General features: G+C 36.3%; 1 protein-coding gene across 1 annotated transcript in view; it reads left to right on the top strand.

Annotated features, from left to right (window-relative positions):
• The window catches only part of FSIP2 (fibrous sheath interacting protein 2), a 104101-nt gene extending 90480 nt beyond the window's left edge, over window positions 1–13621 (top strand). The window contains exons 20-23 of the mRNA XM_019461551.2: window positions 899–945; window positions 4588–4631; window positions 8079–8148; window positions 13420–13621. Coding sequence (XP_019317096.2) covers window positions 899–945; window positions 4588–4631; window positions 8079–8148; window positions 13420–13556 — 298 coding nt within the window. The 3' untranslated portion in view covers window positions 13557–13621. The remainder of the gene's footprint in view (window positions 1–898; window positions 946–4587; window positions 4632–8078; window positions 8149–13419) is intronic.
• Window positions 13622–16706: the final 3085 nt, after the last annotated feature.

The raw sequence follows: 16706 nt of genomic DNA, 5'->3' as shown, positions 1-16706 counted from the left end.
TCAATAACAATAAAAAAATCAAACAACCTGATTAAAAATTGGGCAAAGGATTTGAATAGATATTTCTTCAAAAAATATACAAATGGGCAATAAGTACATGAAACGACGCTCAACATCACTAATCATTAGGGAAATGCAAATAAAAATCACAATAAAATGCTATTTCACACTCATTAGGATAACTATTGTCAGGATATATACCCAAAAGAATTGAAAACAGTGACTCAGATAGTGGTACTCTCATATTCATAAGCAGCATCATTAATAATAGCCAAATCATGGAAGCAACCCAAGAGTCACCGATAAATGAATGGTTAGGCAAAATGTGGTATATGCATTCAGTAGGATGTAAGTAAGGCTTAAAAATGAAATTCTGACACATGCTACACACATATGAACCTTGAAGGCATTATGCTAAGTGACATGTCAGTCACAAAAGGGCTGATATTACATGATTCCACTTATATGAGATACCTCAGGTAGTCAAATCATAGAGGCAGAAAGTAAAACAGCAGTTCCTGAGAATAGAGAGAGAGGATAATGCACTATTAAATGTTTAATGGGTAGAAGAGTGTCAGTTTTGGGGAAGATGAAAATGTTCTGGAGAATAGATGGTGGCAATGGTTGCACAACAATGTGAATGGACTTAAGCACAGAACTGTACGCTTAAAAATGGTTATGGTGGAAAAGTTTGTTATGTGTATCTAACCAAAGTTTTAAAAGTGGAAAAAAAGTTAATTTAGAAATCATTTTCATTTGATTTGGAAATTAGGTGATAAATTACTCCAGGTTTACATCCATATGAAGAATAACTGACAGGTTGTTCTTTTGCTTAACCAGTAATTTCTTCATTCATTAAATGCACAGAAAATGAAATGTTCTTTTTCTTTTGTTTTAGTGAGACTGAAGATTTTTCCTCAGATACAAGTGCCAAAATATTAGAAGGTTGGATTTATTATTTTTCTTAAATTAGAAAGCATTCAAAAGAAGACTGCTTTACTGCTTTGATAAACTTTTTACTAATTACTTATTGTTTGTTTACTGCCTTGTTTACTGCTTTGATGATTTTTTTTAGCTACCAAACCTGAGATTGATATTTTTTTCCTGCAAATTTATCTATTTTGGAGGAAAATAAGCCATTACTACATCACTCAGGTGTTAAAATGAGCCAACTAGTTTGCCTTTTCTGAATTACTGTTAAGATTTTATTAATGATTTTGATCAAGAAAATGGTGTGATATTATGAATTCAGTTACCATGCTCCTGTGAAAAATATTCATAAAATAAGGTTGCACCATACAATAGTTTTTACTTGAGTTGGAACCCATTATACTAGCATTTAGCGATTTCTTACCCTTCCTTTGTACTTAGTCCTACCATAATGTACAAGAAAGGGGAGGGGCCTTTTAGAGCTAAATATATTTGCTCACATTAATATCTGACTAGTATGGACTTCACTTGAAAAAAAGAAATCTCTATTTTTATTTTACTCTAAGGAGTGATACCTACTCCTTCAAACATTTGTGAGAACTTTTTGGTGAAACCTCAGAGGATCAATGTGGTTCTAAGAGTGTTCATAGGTACAAGAAGTAGAGTGTCATGTTTAACACAAAGCGGCCTTAAAATTCAAACCACAGTGGGGTGCCTGGATGGCTCAGTTGTTTAGCATCTGATACTTGGTTTCAGCGTAGCTCATGACCTCACAGTTCGTGAGATCAAGCTGTATCTCAGGCTCTACACTGATAGCGGGAAACCTGCTTGGGATTCTGATTCCTGTCTCTGTCTCTGCCCCTCCTCTGCTTGTGTTCTCTCTCCTTGTCTCAAAATAAATAAACTTAAACAAACAAACAAAAAACCTCAAACCACAGGTTTACCCTGGCTATTCCAAACACACAACACCACTCAAGGAGTTACTTTAAAAACATAGTTTCTTATCTTCGAAGTGAAATTATTTTCATTAAGATGATTCATAGAATAGCAATAAATATGCCAGAATTCCATGAACATACCATAATCAGAAGATGTCACAATAATCACTAATCACACATGTATTATGGAATCATAGGCTGCTAGAGAAACCATTCATAACAACCCCCATCATGTTTACATGAGGAAACTCAAGCTCAGGGTGAGGAAACAATTTTGCCAAGGTTACTTTGAGTCAAAGGCAGAGTCAATTCTGGATCCTAAATCTCCTCACCATAAATGTATTGTGGGTGTTTTTTCCCATTTTTTTTTTTTTGCAATGATCATGCTTAATTCTTATATCCTTCTGCAGTATTTTAGCTGCCCAATTCAATCTTTTATTTATTCATTCATTCAAATATTTACTAAGCATCTCCTTTGTGCTCTAGGATCCTATATGTGAACAAAACTGACAAAGTCCTTAATCTCATAGAATTTATACTTGAGTGGGCATCAAAGGGTAAGGACATGAACAAGATGATTCCAGATATTTATAAGTATTTCCCATCTCATCTGGGACAAAAGCAAAAGAAATTACAATGGCTTGTAAAATCTTACATCATCTGGATATCACTCCACCCCCTTTTACTTCTCTAACTTCCTCCTCTGTTTCTCTTTTCAGCTCTCTGCCCCAGCCTCACTGACCTTAAACATTCCAGGCATTCAGGCCTTTGCTCTTTCTGATCCTTGTGTCGTGCTCTTCCCCCTACATCTCCCTTGCTTACCCCTCACCTTGAGGTCTTTGCTCAAGTTTCATCTTCTCAGTGAGATCTTCTTTTACCATACTCTGAAATTGTACCCTCATTCTCACCATGGCACTAACTCTTCCACTTCTTGGCTGATTTTTCTCACTGGCACTTATAACTTTCCGATAGACTGTTAGTTGTTGTTGTTTTTGTCACTATCTCCTTCTAGAATGTAAGTTCCCACAGTGTTCACAAGAACCTAAAATAGGCTTATAGTAGGAGGACCATTTAGTAAAATAAGAGAGACGATGGGAATAACTAATGAGAGGCACAAGAATTTTGTTTTGGTTATGTTGAGATTGATTTACCCATTAGATGTTCAAGTTGAGGTGTCACATAAGAAACAGGATTTTTAAGATGGAGTTTAACAGAGAGGTCAGAGCTGGAAATTTATATTCTTTGTTTCATATAGGTATACAATAAAATAAGTTAACTCTGAACATCTGAGATCCTCAACTATCAGGAATTTTTCTATGACTTTTCATCAAAACAAACTCCTAGTATATGCTGGGAAGTTGACAGCCATTTAGCCTAGAAACTTAAAACCTATGTTTGGAATGATAGGCCTAGAAGTAAACCCAATACCCTCAGTCATTTAAAAGCAAAAGTCAGCTCAATTATGTGCAATATAGAGCCAGGTACTTTTAGAAAAATCATCAAACAACAATAAATTTTTACCAGTATTGTCAGATAAGTGCCATAATGAATCCCTGTCATATTTGAGTTATTTGAAGTTTTACTGCTACTTCTCCACCCCCCCAAAACCTACATTTGTCCAAAGGATAACTCAGAGAATGACCACTTGTCTTGGCCCTTGATGATGACATGTCTATAAAATGCAAAATTCTTATATATAAGATATCTCATTGAGTCCTGTTGCCAGACAGGCAGGGAAGAATCTCAATCACATTCTACATAATTAGGAAACAGTCAAATAAGTTAGATTCAATTTGCCAATGTTCTTCACTCTAAGAAGTAAAGCTAAAACTCAAACTCAGATTTTCTGCCTCCCTAGTGGTTGGTTTTTGTGAAACTTTTCTAATAATTTCTCTCTCTTTGTTTTTAATGTTTATTTATTTTTGAGAGAGACAGAGAGACAGAGCACGAGCTGGGGAGGAGCAGAGAGAGGGGAGACACAGAACCCAAAGCAGGCTCCAGGCTCTGAGCTGTCAGCACAAAGCCCAACACGGGGCTTGAACTCACAAACTGTGAGATCATGACCTGGGTCAAAGTCAGACTCTTAACCGACTGAGCCACCCAGGAGCCCCAAAACTTTTCTCTTAATTTCTAACTCCCTTAGTTTAAATTTGTTTTACAGGCATACTAACTTCCCCTGGAATTTAGGCAACTTTTGATTCTGTAGCAACTTCTCCAGATTTCCTCTTGGTATTGCCTCAAAATTCTCCTGGTTCTCACTCAAAGTATTTCATAAGACCAGCACCTTCTTTGTTCCAATAATCTGCTTTTAATTAGCTATGTAGAATCAAAGAGTGTTAGAGCTGGAAGGCCCCTAGGAATCACCTATAAGGTAATCTCTTATTTTACATGTAAACAAATAAGCCTGCAGAGATTGAGTACTTATGGATAAACATGTGGCTATTAAGTAACAGAGTTGGCCTCTCCTACTAAATCATATTTCATCTTATAATTCCTAAAGGAAAGTCTAGGACATGCCCCAGAACTCTAGAGATCTTACCTATTTCAGTTGTGTTCCCAATGTCTGTACAGTGAAAGTGATAATAATTTCTTCTACCTAACTAAATTCTAGAACTTTCTGGTGAAAAATAATAAGACCAGGTTTGTCTCAATACTGTTCATGCCTAAAAAAAGAAAAAAAAATACTATTTTTTCCTTTTCTTTTTCCCCTTCCCAACAGGAAATTCTCAGGAGCAAAAGCCAGAGAATTCAGACAATGTGAAGGTAAATATTTTTCAATAAACTCTAATTAGCATACATGGAGTCCAGTTGAATATAGCCCAGTTTTCAAGGCCACATCAGGGCTTGGGGTGGTACAGTTTGTGGAACATCAGGAAACCTACCCCTATTCAGTATTTCTTCCTGCTCAGATCTTTCCCTCTGGCTAAGAACTATCCATGGAACTGAAGAAATCCCTTAATCAAAATTTTCACTTTACAGGTAAGTTATTCCTTGCTTACGTGCACAGAGTAACCCACTATTCCTCCCTAGAACCTAAATGGACTTCCACTCTTTAACTGTGTTACTACTGACTCTGGAGAAAACCGTACAGGGAGTCACTTGGCCCTGTCTAAGGCAGGTAGACCCAAGTGAGGAACTTGGTGGAGGCAGGGAGGGAATAGAAGCTTTCAAAAATGGAGGAGACTGGCTTGCAGGAAATGAGCGCTGACTCCATCTATTTTTCTGTATTCCTAAGGACTGATTGTTTAAAGGCAGCTTTCCAAGAGGTTCAGCTACTCTCCACTATGAACTCAGGAAAAATTTTCCTCCTAATTCTTTTTAAAAGTTTCCAATGAGAGCCAAAGCTACAGATCTTCTTTTGTTTTTATCACTTTGTTTCTTGGCTCAATTTAACCCCACTTCTGAATTTCCCCTACACCATGCACATGGAATCCATCAATTACCCAGTCCCTTATCATCAGAGTCATCTTCGTCATACTAATGCCAAACCCTGAAGATGCTGGGAAGTTTCTTACTCAACCTAATCCTCATTTATGAATATAAACATCTATCTGACAACCTCGGGCTTACTTAGGCCATTATTTTCCAAGTAAAATCATATGGAAATAACAGGGAGACAGAATCTGTAGACTGATGACCTCATGACAGACTATTCCTTGTGTCAGGCTAAATTCCTTGCTAATCCTGACCCTTTTTTGGCTTTTTGCCCTTCCCATAACTTGCAGCTTTTTCCATGGTAAAACTATAGTTGAAGTTGTTATACCCAATCCAATTCAAAGTAAGGTGGACTAAGCATATTCTATGCCATCTCTATCTCTGATTACAACTAAAAACTCTGGACAACAACTGAGGATTCTGGAAAATAAATAATAGCAGGAGTTTGAGGGGACAAATAAAAACTCAAAGAATCACCAATTTCATTATGAGTTTTCCTGGTTTTGTACCCCCTTATCTCCTACTTTAGACCTAGAGCAATTCAAATCCTGGAATTGCATGGAAAGAATGGGCAGAATAAATCCCCAGGAGAAATCATTGCTCTCTCACCAGAATTAAGATATTCCTGTGGACTGGGAAGTAGAAGAATCTCACTTCTTTCCCACTTTTCCCATCTCTTGGCTCTGCCTCAAGGCAAGTTTCAGACACGAAGCTACATGGCAATGGCTGCAGAGGCTTGAGGCACTTAAAACTCTGTGAGAGAAAAATCCTTCCCTCTGACCAGAAGAATTAGGACAAGGTCTCCAGTAACCTGAAGAAGATTAAAAGGAAATCTGCTTTTTTTTCTCTGCTTCTTTTTGCCACTTTACTCTAGACATAAATGCAATCGTGGGATGTGTGAGACAGCACACAGAATGGGTAGCCACAGCATTCTAGCCATAGAACCAGAAAGGAGACTATTGAGAGTTAGGGATACGGAAAAAAAAAAGTCACAGAATATCGTCAGAATGGATCCCCTACAAATCTGTATGTCTCTCCTGTGTTGTTCATGTATGCAACTGGCCTGAATTTACATAAACAAAAGGCTTTGAGAACTTGAACTATAGCTTTAATAGTGGTGCACACACAGGGATGCTACGTATATATACTGCCAAGGCTTTGGAAACTGAATTTACATTGGAAACAGCTATAGAAGGGTAGGATGTGTGGTCTAAATCTAAGTGGGTTAATTACCTACTTAAGCAAACAGATAAAAAACTAAACCATCTCCAGAGTACTCTAACAGTTCTTAGAAACTCATAAGTTGTTTAAAATGCTCAAGATAGAATTCAAAATTACTTAACATACAAAGAAATAAGACAATGTCTACAACTTTTAAGGGAGAAGACAAGAGATACCAAGTCTGATGCAACTAAAATTTTGGAATTTTCAGACAAAAACTTAAAGTGGTGGTTATAATGGTGTTCCATGAAGAAATGGCAATCTCTTATGAATAAATCTTATGAAAAGATAGATGTTCCTAAAATAACAAGTATATTTATTCATCTCAGACACTTGGTAGCATCTCCTTGCCGGTGTTTAGATTAGGGATTCTGAAGTCAGTCTCACACATGTGGGCATTTTTTAAGAGATATCAATATCTGTCCCACCCTGAGAGATTTCAATTCAATTGGAGGTGTGGGACCTTGGGATTCATATTAAGAAAAAAGAATTTCCACAGGATGCCTGGATAGTCAGTCGGTTAAGCGTCCAACTTCAGCTTGGGTTATGATCTCGCGGTTCATGAGTTCGAGATCCATGTCAGACTCTGCTCTGACAAATACAGATTCTGTGTCTCCCTCTCTCTTTGCCCCTCTCCCACTTGTACTCTCTTTCAAAAATAAATAAAACATTTAAAATTTTTTTTAAAAAATTTCCACATGTAACTATTGTGCTGCCAACACTGAGAATTAGTGTTTTAGATAGTCTTGGTTCCATTTTATTCCTCAGGTATATATTTGTTTTGAAATACATTAATAGATAAGCTACCTCAAGTCCTCTTTGAAGAACTATGATAAAACTCCTATAATACCTGGTGGTTTTTTACATAATCTATATGTAACATATTTTATGTTTCTTCATGAATTTAGGCCTTTTTAAAAAAATTCTCATCATTGATTTCCTTATTTAATAGCTAGTTTTATAAAATATATACAAGGTAGCCCAATTACCTATCCCAGTCTATTTTATGCCTTTCTGAGAAAATTGCTGCTTCTCTGTTCAAAGAGGTGATATAGGCCTACAGAGTAAAGCTAGTATCTGAGCCATGTTCCATGCCCAACTAGGTCCAGATAGCCTGCTTATTGCTCCAGACTCCAAAATACCTAAGATTTCCATAACAGGAAACTGGAGTTACATAGTGAACAGCCATTTTACCCCTTAACATCATCTCTCATATCATAAAAAGAATTTATAATTTGTTACTTATTTCAATACCCCCAAAAGAGGGAGGGGGCAGACAGAGCTGGCTTTTTTTGTGACTTAAGATGGCTGAGCATTTGATCATCATTGAATGGTATCCAAGGCCCACATCTATGACAAGGGTCAACCCTAGGTGCCATAATTGGCAAAAATTATGATCCTGTCTCAGTGGATAATTCTTTGAGACTTCAGAGCACAGACATTATTGATGTAAGGTGCTACAATGGTTGTACTACATCTTTTGGGGATTTCTAGGTATCTTAGTGTGTACTATCCAATAAAAGATTAAATAAGTACTTTACTTTGTCTTGGCAGTTTATCACCATCTTTGAAGGAAACAAGAATATTGTTGGCAATGTACATTCCTCAAAAGAAGTCATTTCAGGTACAAAATATACTATGCTTTAGCATTCATCCTGGAATGAGTGGCTCCTTCCTTGAAGTATTGATGCCTATTATCAATATGAGATTGAAATAATATTCTTACTATGTGTATGTTTGTGTGTATAACAATTTGCAGCTTATTATGTGGTACTTTTATTTTAACCTCAAATCATAGTTACAAATAATAGAACTAACATTTATTAGGAATTAAATATCCCCTTTTTATTAAAGAGGGAAGTGCGAGTCACTGAAGAAGAAAGTAAGAGTATATTATTCAAGGTCACCCTGCAGCTAATAAGCTGCAGAACTGGGATTCAAACACAGATCTGCCCAACTTCAAAGCCTAAGTCCGTTCAATATAACCAGAATTCATACATTTAAATGCCCACAGGAGCCATACAGGTAATGTTATAAACAAGAGCAGTAGGTTGAGCAAGGGTCTGTGGTGCACTGGAGATGGCATGTCCCATCTAAAGGAGGGGGGCGCCTGGGTGGCTTGGTCGGTTAAGCGCCCGACTTCAGCTCAGGTTATGATCTCACGGTCTGTGAATTCGAGCCCCGCATGGGGCTCTGTGCTGACAGCTCAGAGCCTGGAGCCTGTTTCGGGTTCTGTGTCTCCCTCTCTCTCTGCCCCTCCCCTGTTCATGCTCTGTCTCTCTCTGTCTCAAAAATAAATAAATGTTAAAAAAAAAAAAATAAAGGAGGGAGCTGCTACTCAGCAATCACTGACACACTGGCTTGTTGCCAGGTCTTCCAATTGAAGTCTTCGCATTTTTCAAAAGAAGTTAGAGGTGAAAATTCCTGACTTTTAAAGTTTAAGACATAATCCAAAATTCTTCTGAAATGTTTTGTGGACCAAACAAAACTTGTCTACATCCCCTACACCATACTATTCTGTCTCTGTGAATCATAAAGCCCTAGTTTAAAAAAGAGAAAATGGAGGGAATAACTATCTGAGGTTACACAGTCAACAAATACAAAGCTTTTAGTGCTCAAAAACAGATCTTCTGACTTTGATCCTCCACTCTTTCTTCCCTCCATAATGTGGTTTCATATTGTTGCCATTGCATCCCAGAATAAGCCCCATATTGGGTTAATAACCAAAGATAGTCTATAGTTTTGCTACAGAAAGAACTACTAACAAGATAAATGCAGGGTTCGTGACTTTCTCATGTAGGTTATTAAGCTAGGATACCAGGCACCCTCTGGTCTTGAACAATACACAGTCATCTAATAAAGCATGTGGATTTGAGGCAGTGTCCCAAGTGTGTTTCCTGGAGCTGCTTTGCATTAGAACCACCCAGCGTACTTTTTTCACAATGTAGATTCCTGGACCCTCTCTAGCCTGCCTAAGTTAGCATCTCTGAGTAATGGTGCCCAGAGATCTGAATTTTTAACAGGACCACAAGTTTCAAGAACAGAAATTATTTTGTACCTCCAATGACAATTTCAGAAATCTTGCAACAATGCCTCAATCATGTCAGTAAAATTTTATCTTACTTTTTCAGAAAGTACATCTTTCTCTTTCATCTATGCTTTTGTGTCTTATTTGCTGCAAATTTTGTGGGTTTTTTTTCCTTTTAAATTCTTAGGTCATTTTAAAAAATAATGGTAGAGTAAAAACCCTGAATATACTTTTTTGTTCTATATTTTTAGTTAAATTTACCGTTGGCTATCTTAACTTTAACTATAGAAGATTATCTTGCTAGAAAAGACAAATCTAGGTAACTACAAGATGTATAGTCATGAACTTTGGCACATGATGGAATTAAGAAAATGGGGGTGCCTAGGTGGCTCAGTCAGTTAAGGATCTGACTTTGGCTCAGGTCGTGATCTCATGGTTCCTGAGGTCGAGACCTTCACTGGCCCCTGTGCTGACAGCTAGAACCTGGAGCCTGCTTTGGATTCTGTGTCTCCTGCTGTCTCTGTCCCTTCCTCACTCACACTCTGTCTTTCTGTCTCTTAAAAATTAATAAACATTAAACATTATTTTTTTAATTAAAAAAAAGAAAATTTGGTCATGTGTGTTTTCATGTCTTATCAAAAAGTTTCAAAAAAGTACATAGATGTTCATTTCTATCTTTACATATTTATAAGTAAAATTATAATTTTGTGATAATTCAATGACTCTAAACCCGTATCTTTCCATAATAACACTGAATGTAAATGGTAAATGCGCCAACCAAAAGACATAGGCTATCAGAATGGATAAAAAAACAAGACCCATCTATTTGCTGTCTACAAGAGACTCATTTTAGATCTGAGGACACCTTTAGATTGAGAGTGAGGGGATGGAGAACTATTTATCATGCTACTGGAAGCCAAAAGAAAGCTGGAGTAGCCATACTTATATCAGACAAACTAGACTTTAAATTAAAGGCTGTAACAAGAGATGAAGAAGGGCATTATATAATAATTACAGGGTCTATCCATCAGGAAGAGATAACAATTATAAATGTCTATGCGCCGAATACCGGAGCCCCCAGATATATAAAACAATTACTCATAAACATAAGCAACCTTATTGATAAGAATGTGGTCATTGCAGGGGACTTTAACACCCCACTTACAGAAATGGATAGATCATCTATGTAAAAGATCTGTATGCTGAAAACTATAGAAAGCTTATGCAGGTAATTGAAGAAGATATAAAGAAATGGAAAGACATTCCCTGCTCATGGATTGGAAGAATAAATATTGTCAAAATGTCAATACTACCCAAAGCTATCTACACATTCAATGCAATCCCAATCAAAATTGCACCAGCATTCTTCTCGAAACTAGAATAAGCAATCCTAAAATTCATATGGAACCACAAAAGGCCCCGAATAGCCAAAGTAATTTTGAAGAAGAAGACCAAAGCAGGAGGCATCACAATCCCAGACTTTAGCCTCTACTACAAAGCTGTCATCATCAAGACAGCATGGTATTGGCATAAAAACAGACACATAGACCAATGGAATAGAATAGAAACCCCAGAACTAGACCCACAAACGTATGGCCAACTCATCTTTGACAAAGCAGGAAAGAACATCCAATGGAAAAAAGACAGTCTCTTTAACAAATGGTGCTGGGAGAACTGGACAGCAACATGCAGAAGGTTGAAACTAGAACACTTTCTCACACCATTCACAAAAATAAACTCAAAATGGATAAAGGACCTGAATGTGAGACAGGAAACCATCAAAACCTTAGAGGAGAAAGCAGGAAAAGACCTCTCTGACCTCAGCTGTAGCAATCTCTTACTCGGCACATCCCCAAAGGCAAGGGAATTAAAAGCAAAAGTGAATTACTGGGACCTTATGAAGATAAAAAGCTTCTGCACAGCAAAGGAAACAACCAACAAAACTAAAAGGCAACCAACAGAATGGGAAAAGATATTTGCAAATGACATATCGGACAAAGGGCTAGTATCCAAAATCTATAAAGAGCTCATCAAACTCCACACCCGAAAAACAAATAACCCAGTGAAGAAATGGGCAGAAAACATGAATAGACACTTCTCTAAAGAAGACATCCGGATGGCCAACAGGCACATGAAAAGATGTTCAACGTCGCTCCTTATCAGGGAAATACAAATCAAAACCACACTCAGATATCACCTCACACCAGTCAGAGTGGCCAAAATGAAGAAATCAGGAGACTATAGATGCTGGAGAGAATGTGGAGAAACGGGAACCCTCTTGCACTCTTGGTGGGAATGCAAATTGGTGCAGCCGCTCTGGAAAGCAGTGTGGAGGTTCCTCAGAAAATTAAAAATAGACCTACCCTATGACTCAGCAATAGCACTGCTAGGATTTACCCAAGGGATACAGGAGTACTGATGCATAGGGGCACTTGTACCCCAATGTTTATAGCAGCACTCTCAACAATAGCCAAAGTATGGAAAGAGCCTAAATGTCCATCAACTGATGAATGGATAAAGAAATTGTGGTTTATATACACAATGGAATACTACGTGGCAATGAGAAAAAATAAAATATGGCCTTTTGTAGCAACATGGATGGAACTGGAGAGTGTGATGATAAGTGAAATAAGCCACACAGAGAAAGACAGATACCATATGGTTTCACTCTTATGTGGATCCTGAGAAATGTAACAGAAACCCATGGGGGAGGGGAAGGAAAAAAAAAAAAAAAAAAAGACGTTAGAGTGGGAGAGAGCCAAAGCATAAGAGACTGTTAAAAAACTGAGAACAAACTGAGGGTTGATGGGGGGTGGGAGGGAGGGGAGGGTGGGTGATGGGTATTGAGGAGGGCACCTTTTGGGATGAGCACTGGGTATTGTATGGAAACCAATTTGACAGTAAATTTCATATATTAAAAAATTAAAAAAATAAAAAAAAAATAAATTAATTAATTAATTAAAAAAAATAATTTTGTGATAATTAAAATATGAAGAATGTAGAAAATGTGAAAAATGAATGTAGAAAAATGAATCTAAATGAAAATTCTTTTATTATCTATACAGTCTTATCTCACATGATAAAAAAAAAAATCACTTGAAGTTAACCAATTGAAAATTCACCCAAAGTAGGTGAGAAATTATGACAACTTTAATGCACTTGTGCTTTCACTTGAGTACTCTGAAATAGATACCCTCGTTGTGTAAAGTTGAAAGTTACTTTAAGTTTAGCTCATCAGGCTTTTTCCAATAGTGTTCTGATAGAAAAAGAAAGACATTCTTTGTACACCTAACTGGAGAAGTATCAAAGTGCGGTAGGTCCATGAGAGTCAAAAAGCTGGACCCTATTCCCAGAACATCCATTTTCTACTCATATGACCTTAGGCAAGGTATTTGACCTTGCCAAGATTCAGTGTCCAAAAATGGACTTATCACTCTTCCTATTTCCCTTACAAGAGTGTTAGAAGGATCAAATTAGAAGAGCCTTTGTGAGGGGCACCTGGATGGCTCAGCTGGTTAAGCATCTGACTCTTGACTTCAGCTCAGGTCATGATCTCATGGTTTCTGGATTCAAGCACCATGTCAAGCTCTGCACGATAAGTGCAGAGCCTGCTTGGGATTCTCTCTGTCTCCCTCTGGCTCTGCCACTCCCCTGCTCTCTCTGTCTCTCAAAATAAATAAATAAACTTAAAAAAAAAGAACCTTTGCAAATGTTTTTAAATCCCATAAAGTATTTTATAAACATCACTTTCTTAATTCTAAATCATCAATTCTATAGTATACCTGTCTCAATTAGAATGCCTAATAAATACTGTCTCAATTAGAATGCCTAATAAATATTCATATTACTTTTTTGCTTTTTCCACAGAAACTCCCAAGCCTAGTATTTCCAAACAAGGATCTAAAATGTTGGCAAAGGTATCTTCAGCTCTCTCAAAGGTGTTTTCTCGAAGTAACACCAATATTTCCAAATCTTCCTCACCACCTGACCAAGATGAGCCCTGAAGCTTTTATACCTGATAGAACTATGCTTACTTCCCTTAGAAAATAAAGTGATTTTTAAAGCATAACATATTGTCCTAGAAGATGATTTTTATAATACTGAGCAGAATTTTAAGATCAAAGAAAGTACAATAGAAATTTGGATAAGAGAAAGGTTTGATGAATGCTTTTGATAAACATTTGGCATGAAAAGAGGCACACTGTTAGTATTACTTGTGTGCCATAAATATGAAGCGACCAAAAGTGTACCTGGAAATGACCTTGGAGGTTTCCTGTTAAATTTTTAGAGGGTATTTTCACCAAAATAATTAGCAAATTGAGGTAACACTCAAATGAATTCTGTAACACAGCTATGAAACTGAATGGTTCACTATTAAAGGTGTATTTGTATGTTCAAATAAAAGTATACCAGATGTAAGAAATCAGCTTTTCCCACCTGCAGATAAAGTATCATCAGTTTATAAAATAGCTCCCAAGCAAAAATATCTAACTATGAATAAAGCACCATGTAGAAGTAATTAATTAGTTACCAGTAATAAATTACTAGTAAAATACATAGTATTTTATCTATGTATGCATAAAATAACTTTTACAACTTTAAAAAAACTTTTCAGAAAAGACAAAGGTATTTTGTGGGTCAAATACTATCAATAGGTAAATTGTTGGTCAGCAAAGCATTAAATCCTTTATATTAATATTTTCTCATTAATATAAATAAAGGCTCTATTTGTAGGAACATAAAAATGACAATTTAACAAGAGGAATAGCTAGTAGAGTGATAAAATAAATTTTCAAAATCATTTAACTTGCTACTTTGTAGCATATTTGCCACTAGATTCTAAGGATCTTGTTTAAAAGATCCAAAACAGCAAAGAGTGTCAGTGATCATCACTATCTAACTTAATGCCAATTCATGAATTTTTAGAAAATGTGACATCTTCTCTTTTATCTAAATTTTTCTTGACAGTAGCCAGCACTAAAGTAGAAACATCTGAGAAAATTTTATTTTATAAAACTGAATTTCCTTTAATAAAGTTAGGTTATGACATTGAGCTCTGGAGAAAAAGATGTGATTATATAGTAGAATTTTCACATTCTAATGACAATGTAGTTACTCAATTGGTAATTTAATCTATTTATACTAATCTCATGAATTATTTGATCTCAAAGATACACAAAATAATGTAACTTACAGATGCAGTCATTTTCAAAAATGATAGTTAATAAGAAATGACTGGCAGTCCAGTTCAAAATTGTTCTCAGAAGAATTCTACCAATGGGCTTATATTGACAAGTATTAAGTTGAAAGTATTCTTACAGATGTCACCAAAACCACTAGTGTTCAATGTCACATGATTTCAATAAAAACTGCCTTTTAACATATTATTGTTTACAAAGCTTTTATCCATCATTGCAAAAGTTGATAAGGAAATAAGCAAATCTTTCACAGGTGAAATTCACTCTGATTTCAAGGCACTCTGATTCACATAGTCCTGTAGTTAAATATTAACTATGTAAGGATAATGTACTCAGGGACACCTAAGTGGGTCAGTGGGTTGAGCAACCAACTCTTGATTTGGGCTCACATCATGAACTCACAGTCCTGAGATCCAACCCCACCTGTGGCTCCATGGTGGGTATAGAGTCTGCTTAAGATTCTCTCTCCCTCTTCCTCTGCCCTCCCCACCTCTTCACATGCTTTCTGCCTATCTCTCAAAAACAAAACAAAACAAAACAAAACAAAACAAAACAAGACAAAAAAAAAACAACAATAACACAGAATAGTGTACTCATATGAAGTTTTTTTAATGGTAAAGGAGACTTTCAGTTTTCTCTACCTCAAGTAGAAGAAGAAGCATCAAGTTCAGGATTTGTTGTTAAAGCTGTCAGAATTATGGAAAAAGTGGTTAAAATTATGGTTAAATTTGAGTCCCAAGTATAACCTTCAACCTGAAAAGGTTCTGTGTCAAAAGTCATGTGTTAAATGAAACTTTGGGCATATTTGGCTAACGTAGTGAAAAAGATGCTAAAAGGATCAAAGATTAATTAAAAAAAAAAAAAAGCTTATTACCTGATAGGGGCACATGGGTGGTTCAGTCAGTTAAGTGTCCAACTTCAGCTCAGGTCATGAGTTTGAGCCCCTAGTCAGGCTCTGTGCTGACAGCTCAGAGCCTGGAGTCTGCTTCACACTCTGTGTCTCCCTCTCTCTCTCTGCTCCTCACTCACTCATGCGCTCTCTCTCTCTCTCTCTCTCTCTCTCTCTCAAAAATAAACAAACAAGAAAATTTTAAAAAAGCATATTACCTAATAAATTTTTGGTAGCTGAAATTTCTAGAAGTACCTATCTTTGAGCTGTTGATCCTAAAGAAGGCCTTTTAAATCCATAAGGCATTGGAATGATTTATTAGGTTGTTGATTCTGTTTATGTTGTACAAAAACAGAATTTGGCAAACTTTTTATGTAAAGGGCTAGATACTAAACACCATAGGTTTGCAGAGCATATGATCTTTATCAAAGCTATTCCATTGTGCCTTTGTAGCAAAAAGCAGCCTTAGAAAATGTATAAACAAATAATGTAGCTGTCTGGGATCCAATGAAAATTTACTTATGAAGAATGAAATTTGAACTTTAATTTTCACATCACAAAATACCATTCTTCTGATTTTTTTCAGTGAGGGGTGGTGGGGGGATAAGCTAAATAGGTAATGTGTATTAAGGAGGGCACTTGTGTTGAGCACTGGGTGTTATATGTAAGTGATGAATCACTAAATTCTACTCCTGAAACCAATCCTACACAATGTGTTAACTTGAATTTAAGTAAAATCTTGGAGAAAAAACAAATTGTAAAACCATTCTTAGCATTTAAGCTGGTCAAAAAAAGATGGCAGTCTAGATTTATGGCATTGGTGGTAGTTTGCTTACTTATTTCCATTAAAAATTTGGGATCCATAAATTAGTTGAGTATGATAAGAAGGATGCAGAATATTTCTAAAAGCAATGGACTTTACTAGTGAAGTACTTTATAAACAATCAGTGATTACAAAATATCAGTACATAAATTTCAAACATTTATCTCTTTAGTGATTTGGTTATTTGAATATATTGCCAAGAAGGCACATGAGCATTCAAAATCGACCTTGGGTTAAAAAAGTT

Source organism: Panthera pardus, unplaced genomic scaffold (genome assembly GCF_024362965.1).
Source record: "Panthera pardus isolate Hobbes unplaced genomic scaffold, ASM2436296v1 HiC_scaffold_10, whole genome shotgun sequence".
Lineage (NCBI taxonomy): Eukaryota > Metazoa > Chordata > Mammalia > Carnivora > Felidae > Panthera > Panthera pardus.
The sequence above is the reverse complement of the archived record's forward strand: the minus strand, read 5'-3'. Positions and strand labels throughout refer to the sequence as shown.